The 27,034-nt window shown below is 39.6% G+C and overlaps 1 protein-coding gene across 1 annotated transcript in view; it reads right to left on the bottom strand.

Moving 5' to 3' along the window:
- Positions 1-1,348: 1,348 nt before the first annotated feature.
- nrn1la (neuritin 1-like a) overlaps positions 1,349-27,034 on the bottom strand; it is a 101,126-nt gene continuing 75,440 nt past the window's right edge. The window contains exon 3 of the mRNA XM_085164687.1: positions 1,349-9,776. Within this exon, the coding sequence (XP_085020813.1) occupies positions 9,476-9,776 (301 nt within the window). The 3' untranslated portion in view covers positions 1,349-9,475. The remainder of the gene's footprint in view (positions 9,777-27,034) is intronic.

The following is a 27,034-nucleotide window of genomic DNA, read 5'->3' as shown; positions in this document are numbered from 1 at the left end:
GGTCATTCCCAGTGAAAATCTTAAAATCTTTAACTCTGCCACCTCCAGCTCTGGTGCCATCATTTCTTCTACATCATTTGGTCTCACTGGTATTTTTGCAAACCTTCCCTTTCACTCTTGCTGCTATTCTTCTGTCACAAATCACAGCTGACATTCATCTTCATCTACTCCTCTCTGCTCGCACTCTCTTCTTCCAGGTATTTAAACTAATCTACCTTCAGTATCTCTTCTCCTTACAGCTTCTCTGTTAAACTCATCTCCCTCATCCTCACACACATCTATTCTGTCTTGCCTCTGCTAACTTTCTTTGCTCTTTTCCCCAGTGCATACCTCCAACCTTCCAGGCACTGTCATCTGCAAATGTTACTTGCGGTAATGAAACAAAAATCCTCTTTTGTACCAAAGTACAAAGTGCATGTCCTCATTCATCTCCAGACAAAACATTGAGCTAGATTTGAGGCCTTGGCTGATTATTGTGCCACAGTTTTTCAGTTTTCAATGCCAGTTTTATTTATATACATAATCACAACAGTTCCTGCTAGGCACTTTATATTGTCAAAAATAAATAAAAATGCAATACAAAAAAGAGAAGACAAAGAAAACCCCAACAGTCGGATGTCCCTCTATGAGCAAGTGCTTTGGTGATAGGGGGAAGGAAAATCTTCCTTTTAACAGGATGAACCAGCGGAACCAGGCTCAGGGAGGGGCGGCCAGTAAGCCAGGAGGGTGAGGGGAGGAAGAGAAGCAGCAATTATTAATAATAAGTAATGATTAATTCAGTGGTGTAAACACATCGAAAGTGGAAAAAAAGGTGAGTGATGAAGCAACAGGTATAAAAGAGTAAGCTGTTCTAGCTTTTGCAACTTATGTCTGGCATGAACTTACTTTTTTAGTTGATGAGCTTCCATGTTTGGCCTAGGAGGTGGTGGTGAGGTGTTTAGGGGATGTCCTGCCACGAGTAGAACCCAATCAGACCCAAGACACCCTGAAGAGTAGCATCTCTTGTCTGGCTGGGAATGCCTCAGTGTCTCCTCCCAAGGAATTAGATGAGATGGTCAAGGAGAGGAAGGTCCTGGCATCTCAACTTAAACTTTTGATCTCGAGACCCAAACCCAGATAAACTATAGAAATTGGAGGGATGGAAGTCTGATGCAAGGACTCAGTGATGTACTCAGTTTATAAGACTCAGCCTCAAAGCAGTCCAGCAGCTTCAGTTAGCATGCACGCTTTCCTGGTTGACAACTTTATTCTCTAACCTTTCCTAAGATCTTAAATGATGCTGATAAAATAAGATGTTGTAGTTTTTCATACCACGAAACATTTGTTGAGTAATATGAGGACAAGCAGATTGTCAGATCAGCACCAGTTTAATGATTTTCTATAAATGTAGCAAAACCTCCGACATATAGATGGATTTTCTGATAGGGCAGGGGGAAAAAGTAAGATAAGCAGAGTGATATGATATAAAGGTGTAAGAAAAAAGGAGAGAAAGCAGACATAATCAAAGACAGCCAAGGACAAATACAGAAATATTTCACAAAGTTCTTTTTAGAAGCAGAAAATGCTGCGTCTCCATCGTTTCAAAAGACTTATGGCTGTATTTATTCATGTACAATACTGAGCATTCATTGTCACTGTCCACAATAAAATACACTTATGTGATCAGTATGTGTACAGAGCTGCTGTCGTGAAGATTCCCGCTTTCATCCTTGGAGTAGTTCCTTCATCCATGATGTGATGATGTTCAGATCTCCCGAATAGTAACGGCTTCTTGAAATGACCCAATCTTCACATAGGAATGTAATGAATATTTCATATGATAATGCACGTACATACACGTGGTTCTAGTCCTCCGTTATTTGCTCACAAAAAGGCAAAAAGCTCTGCATGCTAATTCAACAAACAAACGTGGTTAAGGGACGCCGTCTTGTTTGGAAAGTGTCGAAGAAGAGCAGTTTAATCAGTAACAATGGAATTTACATCATGTTGTGTTGATAAATCACTCATTTAACAGCTGATTTATACCACACTTTCCCTGTCACACACAGACACACACTTACAACCTTAAACACAGAAAACAATCACTGTTTGTGTACACACACAACAATAAGTGCACATATAAAGCTTGTGTTGTGTTTTTTTTCTGGCAAAATCCAGCATGTGACAGGATTTCATATTGTTAGACTAGTTATTTCAAATAACACAGAGTGTGTTTTACATGAGTAGATTATAGGAAGCTGAAGTCATTCAGCGCTTCGTTTATGGGCCCATCTGAAAAATCAAAGCGTGGTGGTTGGATTTACTGTATACACAAGAAGCATTTTAGCATTTTTATTTTTTATTTTTTGCCTGTCTCCAAACAGATATTAAAAGCAAGACTGCCAAGCAGGAGATTGTGGTTTAAGGCCCTTGTGTAAACAAATTCAACAGTCCAAGGGCTGAAGTGTGACAAGATTCCTTATCTGTTTTTAAATCACATCTTAAAACATATTTATTTGCCTTGGCTTTTGGCACAGCAGGACTTGTTGATGTCTCTTAATATGTTTTCTTATTAATTATATTATTTTTAATTTTAAGATATTTTATATGTAATTTAAACTTATTCCTCTCTGTTTTATTTTTGTAGCACTTTGGTCAACATTGTTGGATGTAAAGTGCATTATAAATAAAGATGCTATGCTATGCTATGCTATGCTAAGATCAAAGTGAGGCCCAAAAGCACAGTTTTCAGGAGAGAAAACAGCGATTTAGTCTGAAACGTGGATCAAAATGAGAAAAAGAGGGAAAGATGCAGTTACAATTAACAGTTTGAATTACACGTGCACTTTATGGCTTTAAAATTGTTACCCTCCGAGTCAATTTTCCTCTATCATTTATAGCAATTATGTATTTGGCTGTAAGTTCATTTAATGTGAAGGTGACTGACAGCTCAGCAGTAATGCCCTGCTTATATAGAACAAACTCTCTATTGAAGAGAGCTGTTCTCACCACCACTCGATGTCATGTAGCTTATAAGACACCCAAAGCACATTTTTAAAAATGCTGATTAATCAACTGATTATTAGCTTGGTCATTTAATTAAATGTATTTTATTTTATTGTTTTATCATAAAACAAATATCACAAGAGCTGCTCATGACACCTTCCAGAGTTTTGTTTTGCAATCAAGCGTCAATTTTTCTCATTAAGGACATATATCTAGTAGTTATGAACTGATTATTTCTAATGCATATTTTTAAAATAAATATAATTTTTTTCTAAAAAGCTCAATATGTTATACAATCAGTGGTAGCAGCTGTTAAAGAGCAGATAAATGTGTACTGGGGAGAGGAATAAAGTGGATGAAACACTACAATAGAAAATGTTAAAGCTTTAAAAGTAGCAATTGCAAGGCATATATGACATTTGATATATATATATATATGAAACCGCTATATACACTGATAATAAGAGAGCTTTAAGTATTCACACTATACAGAGTGATGTGACTTTACTCATTGTCAGTCTGTGCGTTTCTTGTCATAAAACAGTGACTTGACTTTCGAAATAGTAGTTTGAATTCATGAGCGGTGTTTAATAAGGGGAGGAGGCATTAAGATTCATTTAAATACTCTCTCACTCCTTTTTATATTAGCCATAAATGAAAGGGGAAAAGCAGAATTATTTTTCTTTCATTGCCTTTCTCTTCACAAAATGCGTCTTTAATGACGTACATAGGTCACTGCCATACTTATCTTGTACTTCCCAAACTTTTTAGTATCTAGTAATTTCTTTTTCCCCCTCTTATCAGTAATTATAACTTGAGGCCTCATGTTTGAGCTATGAGCCTGAAACAACAGCTGAGCTCGCAGTCACTAGCTAAATGCGAGTAGATGTGTGTGCTATCCAGGTGATAGCTGTCTGTCTGTGCTTTCACAAGTCTGATCCAGCAAACCTCATATCAAAATTTCCTGTATGTTACTTCCAGCCTGGCTCTTGTTTGTTCATACTGTAATACATAATGGAAATATGGTTTTATTTCAAGCTGACGTATAGTTTTGTAGCTTTATGGGTCAGACTAAGACTGTGAGGTGCACAAAACAGTCAGGGCAAAAAACCCCAACACATTTCCTCCATTGTTCATAAATTATATAATTTCAATTGTTTAAGTCTGGAAGAAGTAAACACCAATATCCAGTCTGGAATGTCCATTTTATGGTGCAAGCTTTCTGGAAACGTAAAGTTGCAATTTAACTTATTTGAGGGTCCACCAAATTTACCCGAATCACGGACGAGGAGCCAAATGAAATGACAGAGAGGATTTGGCAGAGGCAGAAAGACAACAGGAGTTCAGGAGACAAACTGTAGGTGAGGAGGGAAACATTGACTACAGAGAGGCAGAGCTGGTGTTTCACCTAAACAGAATTATAGAAAAGGCTGGCTGGAGTTAACGCTTAGCTCTCCATGTAGTGAAAAAATGCTCTTACAACCAGTAAAAAGGAATTTTATGTGCTCGATTTTTGCTACGATCCCTCCAGAATGAACACAAAAAGGAAAGCTATCTATAACCCTCACATACAAATCAGTCTATGAATATACAGGATGATTTAGTCAGCATATCCCTAAAGTAGATCCCCATTAAAGTCAGAAAAATGAGCATCCGAATCAGATCAAATCTGTGCTTCGGTTAAAGCTTGATAACAATAAACTAGTTTGGAGAACTGTGTGTTGGAGGTCCTTCGGTAAACCTGTGTGTAATTCTTTTTACTAAATGAATTTTTTTTCCCACTAAAATGTGTATTGATATTGGAAAAACCCAGGTGAGTTTGCTGATGGAAAAATAGACTAGAAACTGATTAACTTTTATTGCAGCTGAACAAGCCCCCGTGTGTGATATCACCCCTGCTCTCTGTTGGTTTGACTGCTGTATTTAAAAACTTAAGTGCTTCCTTTTTGAGGAGCGAGTAACAAGATCAGGAAAACAATCATTCTTCTCTGTATATATATATATATATATATATATGTATATATGTGTGTGTGTGTGTGTGTGTGTGTGTGTGTGTATGTGCCTTGTCTCTGTTTGATATCTACATCTTTGTCTCTGAAACACAAAAATCATTGTGTTCACATATCACATTTATAATATGATTAATTAGGAAGGTAGAGCAAATACGTGTTGGTGAACCCTGCTTTCTTCAACAGTAGTAAATCATTTATAAATTATAAATAAAAACAAACATTGATAAACAAAGACAGGAAGAGCGTCTGTCACCTGGTGAGCAAAGATTCCTGGTTTCCTAAAAAGCCCAAAACTGAATCAGCTGTTATTAAGAGATGCACAAATTTCACTTTCTCTATCCTCTCTTTAGAAATGCAGAGTTTGTATGATTCAAAGAAACAGCTCCACATTCATAACCATGCATCGCTAAATAGGCTAACAAAACTTTTTTTAATTTTAATTTTAATTTTTTAATTTGTAGTGTGAGCGAGTGGATGATGGATCAGCACGAAACTTTCGGCTTTCTGTGTCTCTGTTAACAATTAATAATTAGTGAAAGAAGTGGGACTGTGATCCTGCAGGTCATAAAGACAAAGAGGGGAGCAAAGTTGTGTTGATTGAAAAAGGATCGTATCAGAGGAGTCTGGTTCTTTAATAAAGCATTTAAAAGGAAATGGAAACCCCAGCCCCTAACCATATTTATTCTCTTCTGTAGCAATCAAAATGTGCTGCAGAGGAAATGAATAAATGGCAACATGTTTGTTGTTTTCACTGCCATTTGCTCAGAGTAATAAAGCCAAATATACTGTACCATTGATGGGACAGTGATGTACTGGTGTTTAAGATTGCTTCTCCATCTCCTGCCACTGCCTTTCAGTCCAATTTAAGCTATTTGTCAGAACACCAAGCTGTTGCCGGAGGCAAAGAGATGTATAGTCTCAAATGCAGTGCTGGGAAATAATTCCCTGCTCAGCTTTGGTCAATAATGTTGCATTTACACTGCAGAGTTATTGAAAAATCGCTGAAATCGGATTTGTTCATGCAACAGAACTTCTCATAACAGAGAGTTGAGAAGGTTTCTTTGTGTTTTGGAGTACCTCTGTATGTAAGAGTCTTTAAAGGCAGGTCTAAACCTGTTACATTTCCATAAACCACCCTGGGACATGTTGACAGCGCTCACTGTGCTGTAGGATTTTATACAAACACGTCTTGTGTGATCTTCCTGTGTGTCCTCACATTTAGGATTTACTTAAATTTAATCTCCAGTTGCATCATCTTATCAGAGCTCCATGAAGATAGTTCTCAAATTGCTGCACCTTGGTGAGTCAGCCATTGAGGCCTCTTAATTGCTAATTCTGTCAGTTTAATTAAAGTTCAAAACTGGAGCAGCCTCTTTAAAAAATTCAAGCATATCTGTGGATGAAGTCCCTCACGTAAAAAAAAGGAGCTGTGGGATGGTTGGAGTTTTTCTCTTTTAGTGTAAATTTGTCTCACTGTTTCTGTCAGTGGGTTCCTGCTGCTGTTTATTCTTAACATTTAAAAAATGATTAAAAATGTAATATTTGTTGGAGTTTCAGTTGTGCTGAGCTTTTGAGCTTATAGGGCAAAGTTTGCTTTTGACATTGATGTCCCAAACTAAATTACTGCATAAATAAATAGCCGAGAACGGAGATAGGAAAAACCTAAACCTTTTACTACTACTGTGAGCACATCCTATTATGCTGTTGGAGCATTTTACTACATGGGTTTAGTCCAGTTATATAAAAAAGTATATATGTAAAAATATATAAAGGTTGTTTTAGTAATTTAGTCTAAGCTGAAACATTACTATCCTGTTGGAAAAGGTGTTTTCTATAGACTGTATATAAAAGATGGACATACTTGAGGTCTGCAAAGGAAGCCAGCGTGGAGAACCAACAGATTAAAAAACTGTTCCTTACCACTGGCAGTAAAAAGCATAACACCCCCTCTGCTCCCTAAGACTGTGGTACAAGAACTGAAAATACACTTTTACATATGTGACCCTCATCTCTTCCGTTACATTTGCATTTTGCACTGTTACCGTGGCAACTACACCAGAACCGCAAACTTCTCCGAAACTCCACAATGCAACCAGGCATGCACATCTCTTGAAATGTAACTATCTGTGTCCTCGACACGCCCATGTTATTGTGATTGGCCTGTTCAGTACCACTGACTCCTCCTCCATGTTCCTCCTCTACTTTTTTACTGCAGTTTTAACAAACCTGCATTCTGTCTGTTGGCCAGTAGGGGGTGAATCTGCTGTTTGCAAAAAGAACTCGATTTATAGGTGAATCTATAAGAAAAATGTATTTTGTTTTCCTTGGTTTCCTTTGGCTTCACTGTTGTGGATGCAGATGGAGACATACTTATTTTTACTTCTTATATACTTCTATATTTGTTATTATACATCTTTGAAATCTGCTTGAAGTCTGTTGCCTGGGGAGCTGGCTAGGTTGTTGCATGGCAATGTAAATTCTCTGTGCATCAGTCCACATGGTCAAAAACACAGGCATGCACATGGACGTCCACAAGGACCCTTGTGCAATGTTGCTACAACATAAATGTGCCATGTCTCTTGAATTTTTCAGTCTCAGTCTGATTTCAAAACATAAAAAGCAACCAGAACAATATTCAGCTCTAGGCTTCATGGTAAGACTTCACAGACCCGTGGTTGTTATCACGGTGGCTATGTCTATCTTTTATATACAGTCTATGAACTGTTCCAGAATGATAATTCAGCTATCTATAGTAGACAAGGGGTCGCTGAATGGACATGGGAAAGGAAAAGTGTGAATCATTTGCTATGACCTTCTCATTCAATATCAACCCCGTTGAACCTCCAGGAGATTTTGGGCTGCTTTGTTACACAGCACTCCTCACTGCCATCATCAAAACACCAAATAAAGGGAATATCTTTGGGAGAATGATGTTTCATCCCTCATGCAGAGTTTCAGAGACTTGGAAAATCAAGACGCACTTTATGTTGCATTTTTCTTTCATTTGTCACCCATCCATAAATCTGTTTGAAATGCCTCTCGGCTTCTATTCAACTCTGTAAGGTACATTTAACGAACTTGCCACTGGCAAGGTAGACAGACTCAATCAGCTATTACGCAGCTCTCTTTGGATCTTTTTTGTCTAATAAATTTCATTTATTTCCACCTCTCTTAAAGTTGGTGCACTGTTGCGGCCCCTTGAGGATTATGTTTTGTGCGTCCACACTCTTTAAAGTTGACCTGGCTTTGATTTTTTTTTTTTTTTGTGGAGAAGGAAAAGTAAACTTGCAACCTAAAGCCCCCTGTGTAAAACACACTCGCTGCGAGACAAGTGGATTCAATCTTCAACTAGGCAGAACTGTATGTTTTCCAGCTGTACTCATCTCTCTCACTCTCTATCTGTCTCTAATCTCATAATATATCTGATCCTGGGCCAGACAGAAACAACTGTTACCTGCAACCACTTAGAATAACAAGCAGCTCAAGCAGGCCTGCAGGGCCAAATCTATGACTCCTGGAGCATGAAATCCACTTGGCATGCAAGTGGGTTGTGTTTCTGACTGGAGAACATATTGGTCCCATACTGTAGGGCTCCAATGCAGGATGCCAAGGAGGAGCCCCAGAGGACTTCATAACTGAGCAAGCAGCAAATAAAAACCACTCCGGCATACTCTGACTTCAATTGAACTTCAGCTCAGAGCTCGTGTTGCTCCTGCACCCACAGAAGACACTGTGATGCATTTTCTCTAAATAAGAACATTATTCAAAATTAGTTAGCTTCAAAGTTAGCTCCATTTACAGCAAGTGTAATTTATGACTCCAATTACTTTGTAGTCTGAAAAACTAATTTCGGAACATTAGAACTACATCATGGTCACCATCATTATATCTTAACTACTCACACCCAGCACTGTGTCTGCATTTAGTAAATAAGAAATGGGTGTTGTTCATCATGTAAAGCCCACATAAAAGTGGAGTTAACAGTAACTAGTTGTGGCATCTGGTCTTTTCATCGCTTTGTTTTTGAGTTTATCAAACAAGTCTTAGTTATTACATTTCTCTTATTAATCTCTTATCTTATTGCATTCAAGGAGACAGACTCACCCTGAAACCATCACATGCAAGCTCGTACTAACTAGATTTAGAAGGATACAGGATAAAGACGGATGATGCGAGGCTGCAGTATGCACCTGCTCAACTATGTATGTGTTTGCAGGGCTTGAGTATCTCTCGGTGAGTTTTGTGAGCTTTTTTTTTCAACTGAGAATCTAATTAATAGGCAGAGAATATGCATGAAACAGCACAGGCAATTTAGAGCTATATTATCAAAAAGACTGTCGAGCCTCTGAACATGCAGTTAGAAATATTCGACCCCTGGCAGAGCAGAGGAAGAAGCAGTGAAAAGTCTATGGAATCGTGGAAGAAAAAGTACACAAAGTTTATATCTATTCACACTAATCCCATTTCTTTGGGGGTATTTATATCCAAAACAGCAACAGCAGCAGCAGAGGAGACAGTAGAAGGAGATAGTGGAGGCAGCCTGCCACGTGATAGGCCCTCCCTCTTAGAGACTCCTGGTTGATCTCTTCTTGGTTGGGTGAGCCGTTAGGGGACACCGAGGCCGCTGGGTGGGTGTTACGGTTGGAGCACATGTCATAAAGGTTTCCGGAGAACTGCATTTTCTTAGACTCCTGGCGGAGAGACTCCCAGACAGCTGCCGCTTCCTCCGGACAGCCAGCCATCGCCACGTTAGCGCAGTCATGGAACTCATCCCACGACCTGCAGAGAGGAGCGAGAGTAAGACGGAGACATCTGATTATTTGGTTTGTGGATCATGTTAATATTTCAGCGCGCACCACATTCAGAGCAGTTTTATCCATCTGTACAAACTATTGCACTAGATACTGAATTTTTCCAGAAAGCTGTAACTTCATATGTAAACAAAGCAGGAATTATTAAAGCATTTCCTTTGTAGAGAGGTGAGTGAGTCTATGGTTCAGACTAAACTTCAAATTTACTTTCCGCTCTAACGACTGCACATTTTGAGTGCATAATCTATAGTTCATCACTTAGAAGCTGTTCAAAATGAAATACAATAACTAACAAATTGATTATCATGGCAGCACACACATTCATGGTGCCCAGGGGATGGGTCCCTTGATACCTCCTTGTATGCCCCTGGGAAATCAAGGGTTTCCCCATTTAAGCGAAAAACTATAAAATCTGCATGCACGATTACTGTAGGACACATTTTTCTTTTCTTCAGCATCACCAGTGACGTTCACCTTGATGTCTTCAGTGAAACATCTCAAACACTTTTGTCAAAGTATTCATAAGCCCTTCAGAGTGAACTGCAATATCTACAGTGAGTCTGAGACTTTAAATGTTTCTTTGGAAACCTCTTTTCTGCTTCTACCTGAGTTTTCCTGCCAAAGGACTTTGATAACAGTTTTATAATACTTTGAAAACTGGAGGCTAGACGTTTGTGACCCGAGGTGACTCAAACACTGCATCATTACTCTGTTGCAGAATCGTCAGGATGCTTTAGAAACTTTGAAACTAGTTATGTGTAGTTAACCAGCAACACACACACTGACCTTGTATGAGAGGTGTTTTATGGGGTTTTTCAAACCAAATCCTCAAAATCATGTTATTTTACCCGTAGACCCTTATCTTTCTTTCTGTCTGGGTCGGTTCGACCCGGCATTTTGAGTTTCTGATGTTTTGGCTTATTTTTGCACTATGGGCTGCCCTTTGATACTCTTGTGCTTTGATTCTTATTGGATTTGAGCGACCGTAGCTCAGGGGGTTGGGAAGCGTATCTGTAACCGGAAGGTCGCCGGTTTGATCCCCGGGCTCTCTGTCCTGTCGTTGTGTCCTTGGGCAAGACACTTTACCCTCCCGCTTACTGGTGTTGGCCAGAGGGGCTGATGGTGTGATATGGCAGCCTCCCTTCTGTCAGTCTGCCCCAGGGCAGCTGTGGCTACAACTGTAGCTGCCTCCACCAGTGTGTGAATGAATAGTGGCATTGTAAAGCGCTTTGGGTGCCTTGAAAAGCGCTATATAAATCCAATCTATTATTATTATTATTTCTAGGTTTCTGTTTATTCGTGTTTAAGGATTTGTTGCCTCATGTATAGTTTGGGTTCCATGCCTTATTTTCTGTCTGCCTCTCAGTGTTGAGTCTGTGTGTGATGGTTTCTGGTTTCCTGTTTTACTTTGAAAGTTCATGTCTCATGTCAGTGCGTTCAGTTTTACCTCTCCCCTGTCTCGTTAGCCTGATTTCTCCCAGCTGTGTCTCCCTCTTGTCGCCCATTCCCTGATTACTCCCCGGTGTATATAAGCCCTGTGTTTTCCTGTGCTCCCTGTTGCGTCGTACCTTCAGCTTGCTGCGTGTTCATGATTTACAGTCCTCCAGCACCTCAGTTTAGACTTTTGTTTTGCTTTTGTGAGTCTTATTTTATGTAGACGTTTGTCCAGCAATGAGGCTGCGTTTTCAGTTTAAATCTCGTCTCCAAAGAGTGCTGCATTTTGGGTCCACCACTCCTGCCTGCCTGCCACACAGCTGACCATGACACTTTCCTTTTCTGCACTTGTGCATTAAATAGACTTTTTAAAAGCACAGAAAATATGTGACTTTTTCCTTTCAAGTTTGACATTCAATCTCCTGTCACTGTGTCTTCACCTCATTGACTTCTTTTTTCACCTAAATCTAAGTCAGTTACACCTTGAGTATAAACAACCCAAATCAATAATTACTTGCCATTAATATTCTCAATCAAATGATATGAAAAGATTTTAAACAGGCAGTTCTGGTAAAGATTTGCTGACAGTGAAGCATTCGTCCTTTCACCGAGTAAATCAAATCCAGTCTGTTTGCTTGCTCCCTTGACTTCTTTCGGTTGTTGCCAAGAGACCATCTGCTGATCTTCGATGCTCTGAGAGCAAGGGTCACCCTACGGGTTAGACTGAAATGTGGAAAAACCTTCATTAGAGTGTGGGAGGTAAATGTGTGTTTGTTGAATCACTGCTGTGTTATACCCATCAGCAAAACACAAATTTGACACACTTTCTTAGACCTATTTTAAAGCCAAATGAAAGGAAGCATTACTTACGATGAGAGGCAGGTGAGGAAGATGTGACTTTAAGTAATCTTGCACAAAGATATTTTTTAAAGGATATCTTGCAGCGAAACACAAAATTAAACTTTATTCCAAACACTCTTGAGCTCCACATCCACAGCAAGTCTATTTGGCTGTAATTGGCTGCTAATTCTCCCTCTCATCGTGGCTGTGCTGGCTAAATTGTCTCTGAGGAGAGTTAACTACGAGAAGCGAGGCGCAGAGTTGGGGGGAAAAGTAGAAGCAGACGACTCTGTTCATAGTCTGCCACAGAAGCACTCAAAAAACACAAAAGTTTTCATAATTAATGCTGGCAAAACATCATGCAGCACTCCGACTTTCAAAAGACAAGAGCTACATTTAAACCCATTGCTGGACAATACATACGAGTTATATTATTTAGATACTGCATCCACTGCGTCTTAGTGAAACAAATATCATTTAATCACGGGGGACTCAAACTTGGGAGTTTTGTGCTGCAAAGCTACAGTGCTAAACACAACACCACTGTGCATGGCATAGCTAAAGCCAAGCTTTATCTGTAGGACAGATAACCTCTATTATAATTCTATGGAGCCCTGCAAGGGACATGGGGGAAAAAAATAAGTTGAACTTTTGCGAGATCTCGTAAAACTTCGAACTGGTGAGTAACAGACATCTCCGAAAACGTCGGAGCACTTTTGCAAATATGTGATGTCTTGATAAAAGTTTATTTTGTGACCCAGAAAGAGTAATATTAAAACTAAGCTTTGGGACATTGGGACAGCTTTCGTCGCCTGGCTCGTCACCTATCCCAGAATTCATAGCGCAGCCCAGCCAATTCCAGTTTCCAACAATGGCAGCAGCTACTTAGTTTTAATATTATCATTTGTGGGTCACAAAATAAACTTTTAAGATATTTTCAGACTGTAGCTGTGAAAACTTCAAATATCTGCTCCGTTTATCAAGACATCGCATATTTGCAAAATTGCTCCGACGTTTTCGGAGATGTCTTGCCCACCAGTTCGAAGTTTTGCAACATCTCGCAAAAGTTCGTCTTAATTTGTATATTCCCCCGTGTCCCTTGTGGGGCTCCGTATAATTCAATACTTTTGATTTTAAGCAGATTTCATGTTGTGTTCTCTCCAGGTATTCTAGCATCCTGTGTTAGCTTAACTGATGACTATAAAATTGCATTTGAGTCAATGTCGCACTTTTCTAAGTATGATAACAACAAGATTATTGTAGTTAACTAAAAGGAAACTAAAACCTAAAAGTAGATGTGACAAAATATTTTGGTTTACTGAAATTTAAACAAATTGACTCAGATGGATGGATGGATCTATCAAGCACTGGGAATGTCTCAGATTTCCAGGACAGTGTTGATGGCGGTGTTAAGCAGTGTGGTTTTTTAGTGCGTTAAATTGCCACTGCAGAATCGCAATCTGTTTCTAATACATGGCTCCCTGAGTGCCTCGAGTTTAAAAACACTCATTAATGATTTTTGAATCTTTTATTGACCTATTGTTGAATTGTAGATGATGAAACCCCAAAATTCACAGCATACAGTTTGCCCACAGTCTTTGCCAGATTGGCGATCCTCTCCCCATTTTCACTTCTGGAGGACGCAGCCTCTCTAGGATGCTAATTTGTTTGACCAGGTGTTTTTTAAGCATTACACATCTTATCAAATCTTTTGTTGCATCTGTGTCAACCTATTAAATCAAACTGAATATCAAAATATCCTTCCACCCATCTACTTTCTCAGCCTCGTAAATAAATAGGGTTGTGGAAATATGTTTATACAGAAAGAAAAAGAAAACTGTGTGATGCTCTAAAGTTATTTCAATTGCCACATTCCTCTGTCTGCTTGTTTTTTAGGCAGTGAGAAAATGACCCACATCAGAACATAGTTGTTCGCAGTGGGCAAAGGACAGGAACTGAACTGGAGTCACAGTGAAAATATGTGGCCCCATTTGAAATGAAGAATCGATTCAAATTGAAAAGCGAATCAAACTAAAGTGTTTGCAGGCTCTTAACGTTCCACAAAATGTCAGCGCAGTTCATTTAGCCGTATGCTTTATGGCTTTTTCCACGCTGCAGGAAAACACTATGGATGAGTCCACTGCTAAAGGAATTGATCAGCCGAATCTAATCCAAACAAATAGATAAATCACAATGAGACAGGATGTTCTCCTTTGTTGCAGTCTAACACCGTGATGCCCAGAAGGCTGACGTCGTTATTAATCTCGTGAAATGTAGCTGTAAATTTCACAGAAAGTGAACTCATGAAGCAGAAGCTCTAAACATAGAAACATCATTTTCTCGTTCTGGGTGACTTTTCTTACTGTATCAGTACGGGATGTCAGTTTGATGACATTTGCTGCTGATCAGAAGCACCTAGATACAAACACACATACGCGGTCAGAGACACACACACATTTTTAAACTTCCTCTGACAGCTTCCAGCACGCTTCCGCCTTCTTTTCTGTCACACACGTATAATTCATTTAAGCCGTCTTCAGAGAAGGGACCACACATGCATGATTTCACACGTACATCTTCATATAATTAAAGTAGCCATCATTACTGCAGGCTTTGCTTCCCTTAATGACTCTGTGTGTGTGTGTGTGTGTGTGTGTGTGTGTGTGTGTGTGTGTGTGTGTGTGTGTGTGTGTGTGTGTGTGTGTGTGTGTGTGTGTGTGTTGGCCTTTATCCAGGACTTAAGTGGACGACTTCCGACAAAAAGGGCTGCAGTAAGAGGACAACAGCTTTCCTGCTGCTGTGGGAGGAGCAGCTGATGGAGGAGGTGGAAAGGGCAGCATCTGGCTATCGTTTGTGTGTATGTGGACAGAAAACAGTGAGTGCAGGAGTGTGTCTAGAAGATAACACGAGAAAGACAAAGTCAGGAAGGGAGGGCGTCCTGCGCAGGAGTGCAACTTTTTTTGTTTTTTTTGTGATTCAGGTGTGAGTTTGTGGAGTTTGTGTGTCTTTCCTATCTTCAGTGTTTTGTGGACGTAAGAGTACGGGTCTCTGCACACAGTCACAGGTGGTGCAGAGACAGCACAAACGCAGCGAGGACACTGACAGACAAGCAGCTGCTTTCACAATAATAAAACCTCCTGAGAGTACGTCTGTTCTGCTGTTAGCATGCTGCTGCTGCTGACATCCAAAAATCTCCAAACACCAATTCTGAGTTTATTTTTTTGTTGCTTTCTCTTTTCTATTTTGACCATCTGGGTGTTCACTAAGTTTCGTGGCTCTCTGTCACTGGTAACAATTACTGACATGCGATGAAGCTGTATGTAGCACGTTCGTCAAAACAGTGTTAGTTCAGGAGATTTGGGGAGGCAAAACGGTGCTAGGGACAAGAAGAGGAGAGACTGAGATATTAGAGAACACAAGCAACAAAAAGGTTAAAAAAGTAGCCCGGAGAGACAGTTTGTACCCTAAATGTAGCAAATCTGAGAAGAATTAGAGCACCGTTTGATACTCTCGAGGTCAGTAACCTACATAGAATCATGTGGAGTTCCAACTTTAAGACTACATGATGGTTTTACAGCTGTTACGTTGATAATTATAAAAAAAAATAAAAAATTAAATGACTATAGCTGACACTGCTCAAGTTAATCTTTCAGTCATTAAATCAGCTTACACTTACAGCTTTTGGAGTTTTCCTCTTTTCACCTGTAGGGTTGAGTTGTAAATGAAAGAGTCAATTTGTGATTGAAGTGAAGACTTTTAGTTTTCATTCAGTAGGTTTTGCAAAAAAGTTGCTTTAACTGTTTAGGAATTAAAGCCATTTTATATGTAGCCTCCCATTTTCAGAGGGGGGCTACATATAGATTTCATTACATTTTTAAAACCCCCAAAATAGTTGAAAGTAGCCAGTTGAGACCCGTTCTTTCTTTATTTCATGACAAATGAAACAAACATAATATCTGAAGATGATTGTTGAAAATTGATCTTATAGCTTTTCATTACAATTTTGAATATAAGGGTCCAAAGCGATGTCAGCGAGGGAGGCAATTGCTTGGCATAAAAGACAAAGTAAAGTTATCGGAGAGGCAGCAAAACTTCTTGCTGGCCAGCTCAGCAATACCTAACAACCTGAAAGGCCACAGAAGACAGCTAAATTGTAGCTCTGTAGCTCAGGCGGTAGAGCAGGTCATCTACGCCAAATATGCCAAATATCCTTGGGCAAGAACCCCAAATTGCTCTCCGATGCATCCATCGGAGTATGAATGTGTGTGAATGTTACCTAGAAAGCACCTAGAAAAATGTGCTTGTGCGAATGGGTGTGAATGGGTGAATGCACAAGTTGTGTAAAGCGCTTTGAGTGCTCAGAAGAGTAGAAAAGCGCTATATAAGAACCAGTCCATTTACCATAGGAATAAAAAGGCTACGAAGACAGCTGCTTTTTGAAGGGTTTGGAGACAGGTGAGGAGCGTGAGCTCCAAGAGCTGGTTCTGGCCCAAAACTTCCCTCGTTAGCGAGTGAAAAACCGGTTGAAGATGTTCTGTTATGTCTTGTGTTCTTCATAAGGAATACGTCTCTAAACTAGCGGGGCATGTGGAAACACAGACCCAACAGTTGGATTAACATCTTTTTGTACACAATGATTCAAATCACAAACAAGAACATAAAGGAGACACTATCACTATTTTAAACACAGACAGAGGCATTTTTGAGTATTTCTGTGTAAAATGTGTTTTTCACTAACCTTGCTTGTTTGCTTAAGGGTTAAAATAACTGATTATAGATTGCACAAATATCAGAAGTCAAGGCTGCTTTTACTTTTAAAGAGGATTCAGCACAACAGAGAAAACCTGTTAGCATGTGGCTTTAAGGGATTGATATGTTTTTAGATATTGGTTTTTTAACTCGTAACTTTTGTGAGTATTTATTGTCTTATAATATAAATTCTCCCAGTCAGATGAATTATAATTATATTTTATATTATATTAGAATTATATTAGAATTATATAATTATAATTCTGCAACTGTTTATAACTTGCATAGTTCATATTTCTGTATAGCTTTATATTTCATATTTCTGTATTCTAAGGAGCTTGGAAAGAAAAGCGTCTGGACTTCTTTAAGTTGCTTGAAGACGTTTCACCTCTCATCCGAGAAGCTTCTTCGGTTCTAGGGTCAAATGGTGGAGAGTCTCAGATTTAAACCCAGTGGAGTATCCCCCCCAAAGAGGGACAGAAAGACCCCCTTATGATCCTCTACCATGTGATTAGGTAGAGTCTACCTAATCTTATCTAAGATTAGGTAGAGTCCACCTAATCTTAGATAAAGTCTACCTAATCACATGAGCCAAGGTGTGAAAACAGGTGTCGGTCCCAATCAGCCAGGGTTTTGGGTGAGCTCATTGTGAAACCTGGCCCCACCCTATCATGCAAATTCCTGAGGTCAGATGGCCCAGGATGTGAGTGGGCATTAAGACGTCTGGGGAGGGAACTCAAAACTGGATTATAGATGGCAGACAGTTGGTGTCGTAAACCACCGCCTCTGTTCAAAGATGGTCGCTCACAGTGGACATAGATGGCTTCTTTCACTCCTCTTTCAAACCATCTGTCTTCTCTGTCCAAAATGTGAACATTGGCATCCTCAAAAGAGTGACCTTTGTCCTTTAGATGCAGATGGACAGCTGAGTCTTGTCCTGTGGAGGTGGCTCTTCTATGTTGTGCCATGCGCTTGTGAAGTGGCTGTTTGGTCTCTCCGATGTAGAGGTCTGGGCATTCCTCGCTGCACTGTACAGCATACACCACGTTGTTAAGTTTGTGTTTTGGAGTTTTGTCTTTCGGGTGAACCAGTTTTTGTCTGAGTGTGTTGCTGGGTCTGAAATGCATTGGGATGTCATGCTTGGAGAAAACTCTCCTGAGTTTCTCTGATACACCGGCTACATAGGGGATGACAATGTTGTCTTCTGTATAGTTTTCATATTTATATCCTGTTCATAGCCTGTACACAGCTTGTACACCCACTCCAGCCTGTACATACTTATAGTTATAGCATATTCATAACATACCTTCATACCGTGTACATTGTAACATACACATAATAGACCCATATTTTGTACCCTCATACCTATAACAGACCCATTTCTGTAATATATCTATATTTCTATATTTTTGCCAATATATATTTTGTAATATATCCATATCATGGCTAAAGCACTTCTGGATGGATGCTAACTGCATTTTGTTGCCTTGTACATGTGACATGTGCAATGACAATAAAATTGAATTCTATTCTAATTCTATTCTATTCTATTCTATAATGTTATAGCGTCCCACTCTGTGGCAGATGGGATAAGTGGTGGTTAACAAGGGGTTAAACACATGGGACTCTCCACCAGTTGTTTTACACTGAAGAAGCCTCTTGGATGAGTGTTGAAACATCTTCACGAACAAAAAAGAAATTCAGTTGCTTTCTTTTCAAGCATTTGAGACTATCATGAACTGGATCACAGACACACAGCCCATCGATTTCGGTCGGGCTTTAAAAATAACAGACACGTATGTAAAAACGATTTTGTCTACATCATTTGGTAGCATCCTGCAGACACTGGAGGAAGCAGAGTGATTATTGGGTCTAAAGCTGTGGTTTTAAAGGTAAAAATGAAATAATAACGATAATAATAAATAAAAATTACTGTTGGAGCCTCTCGGCTTCACTGAGTTGAGATATTCTTACTTTCCAGTCACCTTTCTTGCTCTCTATGTATTAAAGGACCTCTCTGTGTTGAATCATATCTGTTATTAACCTCTGTCTCTCTTCCACAGCATGTCTTTTATCCTGTCTTCCTTCTCTCACCCCAACCGGTCGCAGCAGATGGCCGCCCCTCCCTGAGCCTGGTTCTGCCGGAGGTTTCTTCCTGTTAAAAGGGAGTTTTTCCTTCCCACTGTCGCCAAAGTGCTTGCTCATAGGGGGTCATATGATTGTTGGGTTTTTCTCTGTATCTATGAAGCGCCTTGAGGCGACTTTTGTTGTGATTTGGCGCTATATAAATAAAATTGAATTGAATTGAATATTTAAAAAGAAGCAAATGAATGAAAACAAGTCAGCTACTTTTGAGGAAGACTGCAAAATTGTTTCATATTAAAACCATCAGACTTCACTGGCCTCCATTAGAGTAACCAGGTTGACGCGCTTCAGGAAGGCTTCCTTTGCCTTGCTGAAAAGAAAAAGAAATCCTTTTTCCCTTGGCACAAGAACTGGTCTATATTTTGCATCTGCAGTATTCGTGTAAAGATTTAAGCATGAAATGACTATTTTTATACATGTTCTGTTGCCTAACATGTTGAACTCGTGAGCAGCAGAGGATTTTTATGCATCTGTGGTGGTACTGTTTAATATTTGGCAGCTTTTTATGGGAAAATGAAAAAGTAAAGCACAAAAGCCTCCCTTCTTGTCACTTTAAATGACTTCTAAATCTCTGAGATAACCAGTAAGAGATGCTGAACTCGGGAATATTATGGCCTCTTGGTTTGGCAGCAGTTTCAATCCTAACTGCTGCATCCCAAATGAGCTGTAGAGCTGAAAGTGACTTTAAACTAAGGTAGGAATAGGAATAGAGAGCACTGCGATGAGATGCAATGAAAGCATGAATGGCCTTATCTAAATCTGTAGAGAATAGAAATATAAAAGCAAATAGCAAGGCTGCAGTGAAAGAGGAGAGGGTTTTCTGATAACACCCGTTTTAGGGATCGGTAGACTCCAGCTTTTGTTTGTGTAACCGTAACCAAGGAAACAAATGTTGGATTTTACCTTGCTGTTTTTTCACATTTCACAAATACTTCAGCTAAAAGAGGAGAACCAGGAGTTCTCTAAGCTTTATTCTAAAAGTGCATCCTGTCATTCATCCTCTCTTAAGATACTCTTAAGGTTTTAATCACTGCCTATGTGTTATCTTTTAGACATTAAATGGTGTTAAAAAGTGTATGACTGCTTTCTTTTTTTTTTTCGTATTTTTGTCACACTTTATCAGTAATTGAGATTGCTCAGTCTGGAAAAGGTTCTAAAGCCATTTCTAAAGCTGTAGATCTCCAGCGTACCACAGTGATAGCCATTATCCACAAATGGCGAAAACATGAAACAGTGGTGAACCTTCCAGTAGTGGCTGGTCGACTAAAATTACCCCAAGAGTGCAAGATCGACTCATTCAAGAGGTCACAAAAGAACCCAGGACAACATCCAAAGAACTGCAGGCCTCACTTGCCTCAGTTAAGGTCAGCGTTCATGACTCCACATTAAGGAAAGAGACTGGGCAAACGTGGTCTGCATCCGGGGTTCCAAGATGAAAACCACTGCTGAGCAAAAGGAACAAAAAGGCTCGTCTCAGTTTAGCCAGAAAACATTTTGAAAATCCCCAAGACATTTAGGAAAATTTGTGGACTGATGAGAAAAAACTTAAACTTTTTGGAAGTTGTGTGTCCCATTGCATCTAGTGTAAAAGTAACAGCATTTCTGAAAAGGAACATCATACCACCAGTAAAACAGGGTGGTGGTCTGGGGTTGTTTTGCTGCCTCAGGACCTGGAAGACTTACCGTGTTAAACTGAACCATGAATTCTGTTTTCTACCAAAACATCCTGAAAGAGAATATCTGGTCATCTGTGTGACCTCAACCTGAAGCGCACTTGGGTCTTGGAAGAGGTCAGTGAACCAAAACACTCCAAGTCCACCTCTGAATGGCTTAAGAAAAACAAAATGAAGGCTTTGGAGTGGCCTAGTCGAAGTCCTGACCTGAATCTGATTGAGATGCTGTGGCATGACCTTAAAAAGGTGGTTTATCACAGGAAACCCTCCAATATCGCTAAATTACAGAAATTCTCCAAAAATGAGTGGGACAAAATTCCTCCACAGTGCTGTAAAAGATTCATTGCCAGTTATCACAAATGCTTGATTGCAGGTTTTGTTACTATGGGTGTCCCAACCAGTTATTAGGTTTAAGGGACAATCACTTTTTCACACAGAGCCATGTAGATCTGTTTTTTTCTTCTTAATCATAAACACCGTCATTTAGAAACTGCATATCTTTGTTAAATATTTTACATTTATTTGATTATTTGAAACATTAAAGTGTGACAAACATACAAAAAAATTGGAAATCTAGAAGGGGGCAAACGTTTTTTCCACCACTGTACATGGAAATGCAGCACAGGTAAAAACAGACTTTATATGAAATGCGTATTTGGCGTGATCACCTTTTTGCTTCAACACAGCCTGAACTATCTTCACCAAGCTTTCTTATAATTTCTTTAAGTAGTCTTCATCATTTCTGTTGAAGCTTCAGAAAAAGGTAGATGGATCACCTGAAGGACCAGATCATCTCTCAGGTCCCGTGTCAGGTCTTTGCTAGATTTCTTCCTATTTCTTAAGGACATGACTTTCAGATACTGTTCATTTGCTTTAATCAGCTTTTTAGGCCTGACACTTCTTCTTTTTGTCCACTTGCCGCAATTCCTCTTTTTTTAAGGACATAGTGCACACCATGCCGAGATATGTTTCTTAGCTAACAGCTGTTTGGGAATCATCTGGTCACTGCAAAAATAGGATTTTATGTCAAACTGTGGTATTTTTGTCAGTTATGCACCTTAATGCTTGAATGATTTATAAGTTAGTGTTAAGTGACTTAAAAAAAATTCCCCTGAAAAAGGTCAGGTACAGGGATTGGACTGAAAATGAGTGAAATAGGAGAAAACAGCCAAATATAAACTCTGAAAGGTCTTCAGAAAGTCTCAAGAACTAATGCCCAAGATCCTGCAAGGAAGTCTGGCTCCTTGGAGAGGTGGCTCAAAACTTTTGCACAGTACTGTATATTTCCCATGTATACTTAATAAATGAATTTCACTTCGTAATAGTGGAATATGTACATTATGTGAGAGCGCATACAGTTTTAATGTTGAGAGTCAATGTTCAGATCTAAGGGGATGAAAAATGGAGGTTGTATAAGAAACACATTTGGTCTTTAAAACCAAATTTCAGCTTCATATTTAATGGCAAAGAGTTTGGGGATTCAGAATTTGCAAACCATTCCAAGGCACCATGTCAACAAAAACAATTATTACTTATTTAGTGTGTTCACAAAGCAAATTGTAGCTTTTTCCTTTCCCAACAGGCACACCTGGTATGCTGTTCTTTGTTTTCTTAAAAAAAAAAAAGTGATTGCTTCTAAGCTTTTAGTCTTTATTATTATAAATTTGTCAAAGGCTTAAACTTTCCTAGATGGAAATCTTGTATTTTTTTGAACTTTCAGACTTCAGCAAAAACTATATAGACATGAAGACAAAAGAAAAAGACATATCCTTTTTAGCTCCCATGGATGGATTCATGCCTAACCTTTGTAGACAAGGCTATAGCAGAGATGAAGAATAACTGAAGCACCTCTCAACATCTCTCAAAAGACAGATTTTTCCATTTTTTGAAGTACTTCAATTACCTTTACAACTGTACTTTCTCCAAGGATAACATTCTGCAGGGGGAATAAATGAAGCCTTGATCTATTCAGCCTTAAGGTACTCAAATTAAAACACATTCAGTCTAAAAATACTAGAGCTGGCCCGGGCTCAAGGTCTACGTTTGCTAAAACCCACAAATTTCCGAGTTCACAATGCCGTGATTCACACTGGTCATTGGTCAAGCCATTAATAAAATTTCAATTGGTAATATTCTATGATACAGCCTCCAATCGCAAAATCAATTTTCAGGAAAAGTTTACTTAATTTTAAAAAAGAAGAAAAAGGGTTTAAAGACCAGTTTAAATCACACATTCTCACATAACTTGGGCAGCACATTGGTGCAGAGGTTAGCACTGCCGAATATGAGAGTGAATGGATGACAGACTGGCACCCAGTCCAGGGTGTACTCTGCCTCTCGCTCTGTGACTGGATGGATGGATGAATGGGTGGACGGATGGAGCGATTCTCACAGTCTTTCAGTCTTATTCTTTCGAAAGGAAACTTAATGTCTGACATATTTTGTATCCTCCGCTATGAAGCCTGATGCCACAGATGTTGATACTCTCCCTCAAAATAGGTGTAAAAATTGGCATGTGTATCAGATATATGTAAAATTTACAGTTTGAAATTGTAATAGAAATTATATTCTTTAACCACTGACAAAGTAAGTAGTAAAAAGGAATAGGAGATACAAAGTAAAGCGATACCCATTGTTCATGTGTTCCCTTCAAAGCTTTCGCAAAAGGTTACATTTTAATTCTATTGAGAATAAATTCTCAGTATGTTACCCCCAAACATTCCTTTTCACCTCGCCTTCTTTCAATCCGCACTGAATGATTGCAAGTGCAAAATGCCTATTGTGAATATGAGGAATAAAAGCAGTACTGTACTCCCGGGAGAACCCTGACAATGGAGCAGCCTTGGCCTAGATGCAAATCATATCCCCTCTTTCAGACTGCACTGTAGCATACATGTGTGCGCGCGCTGTGACTGTGTGTGCATTTTTGAAAACGTGTGCACTGTTGAATGGGCACGTGATTGTGGATCTTCAGAGGGGCACAATCTCCTCATTAGGTGGCTCTGATTGAAGCGCTAAAGCCATGTTCCTGAGTGCGGAGAAGGAGGGAAAACGTAAGAGGGGAAAAACAGAATAGAGAAGTGGAAGGTGGTGAGAGAAGGCAAGAAGGAGGAAGGGAACGAGAGGGGAAAAGGGGAGGAAGAAAGAGGGCAGGTGAGAGAAGTAGAAAGAGAGAGAACAAAGAAGTGAGGTGAGGACACAGAGAGGGGGGGAAGTGTGTATGTGGACAAGAGGATTTTGTGTTTGCATGAGCTCTTGTGTGCCTGCATTAGGCAACAGTCGCACTAAGGTGGCTGGGTTGCAGGATTAGTAGTTTAATTGGTACCTTAAGGAATAGAAGAGACTTAACAACAGTGTAGTGGTATCAGGGGTGGGCTGTAGGGCTGTGGTGACGCATGCACACACAGACGCACACACGCACACACAAATGATTATCCTCCTTGTGAGAAATTTCTCTTGAATAATCCCCTTTACCCCGATTTAAATCAGACGTTACTGTTAAACCAAACTCTCTCTTTCAAATTCATAAAAGTAAGAACGCTTTATCATTACAACACCTAAACATGAGAAGAAGAGCAAGAACGGGCAGGTTACAGTAAGGAAGGGAAGAAATGGGAAAAAGGTACAAGGTGAACCAAAAAAAAAAAATGCAGAAAGTTAAGAGTGTAAAGCTGGATGTTCTGTGAAGCTGTACTTAAGGTGCCACAATGCCTAATCAGAACTGCTGATCAGAAACCTTTTTTCTCCACCACCTTCTGATGACAGAGTTGAGGTCTGCAGCCGAACATTTCTGCAACTTTTCAAAACCCGACAATCTGACACTCTCACCCACTTCGTGCTTTTATTGGCCAGCTGTGTGGAGTTGTAAAAAAACCTGCCTGTGTCCTACTGTGTGTCCTCCAGAAACAATTGCAAGAAATTGTGCACTTTCCATTTTACTGTTACGTTCCTTTAACCCGCTCAAGGCGTTGCAGATTTGCAACAGTTAAAAACTAACAACCTGATTACCCCACATACATATTTTATGAGTTTTTTTACTCAGAAGTACCACTGCAGGACTTGGTTGTGCATTAGCAACAAAAAGTTTAATTTGAGCCTGAGAGGGTTAAGCGAGCTAGTGCATATCAAAAACACAGAATATTATAAAAAGTTTTTTTTTAAAATTTAATTAAAAAGGTTAACTTTGATATATTCTATATTAGAGTAAACTGAAATTTTGAGCCTTTTTTCTTGTATTTTTGATGATTATAGTTTATGGCTTATGAAAAAAGTATCTGTTATTGGAATATTTCCTAAGATCAATCAAAAAAAAAAAAAGCATTTAGAATAGATAAAAATCCCCCTTTGGGAAGTTGTACTCATTTATACATGCAGTCCTTGGCTGGGGCTGCTTAACCATGAATTGCTACATCAGAGTAGTGCAGCATGGAAGTGGCTGGTCAAGCAAGCACAGTAAAAACACATCAGAAAACCATGTGGTAGTAGCTTTGGCGCTGTGGGCAGGTGTTAACTCCTACAGGAAAAGTAAATTGGTGTTATCCATAAACCTTTGGATTCGGGAGACAGACACTATCTCTACTTTTAAGATTAGGCTTAAAACTTTCCTTTTTGCTAAAGCATATAGTTAGGGCTGGACCAGGTGACCCTGAATCCTCCCTTAGTTATGCTGCAATAGATGTAGGCTGCCGGGGGATTCCCATGATGCATTGAGTTTTTCCTTTCCAGTCACCTTTCTTGCTCACTATGTGTTAACAGACCTCTCTGTATTGAATCATATCTGTTATTAACCTCTGTCTCTCTTCCACAGCATGTCTTTTATCCTGTCTTCCTTCTCTCACCCCAACCGGTCGCAGCAGATGGCCGCCCCTCCCTGAGCCTGGTTCTGCCGGAGGTTTCTTCCTGTTAAAAGGGAGTTTTTCCTTCCCACTGTCGCCAAAGTGCTTGCTCATAGGGGGTCATATGATTGTTGGGCTTTTCTCTGTATCTATGAAGCGCCTTGAGGCGACATTTGTTGTGATTTGGCGCTATATAAATAAAATTGAATTGAATTGAATTGAATAAAGTTTGCACGAAGGTGGAAGCGTGACGTGCTCTGAAATCTCCTGGTGGATGCTGCACTGACTTTGGACTTGATGAATCACAGTGGACCAACCACCACCAACACCAGGAGATTCTGCACCTCTACACTTTTTCTCCAGACTTTAGGATGTTGATGTCATCTCAACAAAAGACTTTGGACCCGTGAGCAACAGTGCAAGTCTTTTTCTCCTCAGCCCAGGTGAGCTGCTTCTGTTGTTGCGTGTGGTTCAGGACTGGTTTGTTATCAGGAATGTGACAGCTATAGCTCCTTGCCTGAAAATGTATGTGCATGGTGCCTCTTGATATCTGCCTCAGTCCACTTCTTGTGAAGCTGTTCCAAGTTCTTGAGTGGACTTTCTTCTTGAGTGTTACTGATTGCTACCCCTGTTGCATGTTCACATTTTTCTAGTTGTCTACTTTCCACGAATATACTTCAGCATAACACAATGAACAGAAGGCTGAAACCAGCCTTTTGTGGCTCTGAGCCAGTTTACGTCACCATACTGGTTCTGTCGCACAACATTTGTGGCGTCACCACATCCCTGGCAATGAGGGCATAAAAGACTCACTTCAGTCTTCTCCTAAACAAGTAACAGTGCCATGCAAATCTGTAAAGAAGTGTTGGTCAAACAATGACCCTAATAGTGTTTGTAATTAATGACTTTGTCTTATATAATGAATTTACGGCTTGCAAAGAAGAAGAGCAATGAGTAAGGTTTTTTATTGTTTGTTTGGTGTTTATGAACAGCTGTCTTTACCATCTCACTATATACAGTGATATCATAAACATAAAAAAAATAATGTTAGTGTTTTTATACATGAGTGAAGCAAATAAGCACAGCAGGCGTGATGAAAACCAGGGTGGGTTTTTCTAGTAAAAGCTAAATAGGAGAAGAATGGCTTGCTAAAAGTGATTTAAATTTTTGTGTCCACTCATCTTCACAAGGGTTTGCAGCTGTTCACAAACATGGATGCAAAAATGGGAATTTTTGTGACCCTTTTTGTGACATGTTGTAATTGTCCAACCAAACAAAGCAGCTACTCATTTTCCACCTTGATGTTTTTTAGTGCACATTTGTGAGTCATGCTCATGCACAAATGCTGCATGACTGCAGTTTGCATAGTTGCAAGTCAGCTGTTGTGTTCATCAGCAGCTGTTCACAAGAATGGATGCAGAAATGTGGGAAATGGCCTTTCGCTGGGCAGGAAACATCAGTGTCGTGTTAGCAACAGAAAAACAACATAATTCAGATCCTCTAGGCTGCCCGGACTGTTCCAACAAATAGCTGAAGTTTGACTAAAGACT

This window comes from Neolamprologus multifasciatus, chromosome 7 (assembly GCF_963576455.1).
Source record: "Neolamprologus multifasciatus chromosome 7, fNeoMul1.2, whole genome shotgun sequence".
Lineage (NCBI taxonomy): Eukaryota > Metazoa > Chordata > Actinopteri > Cichliformes > Cichlidae > Neolamprologus > Neolamprologus multifasciatus.
Note: the sequence above shows the minus strand (reverse complement) of the source record. Positions and strands in the feature narration are given on the sequence as shown.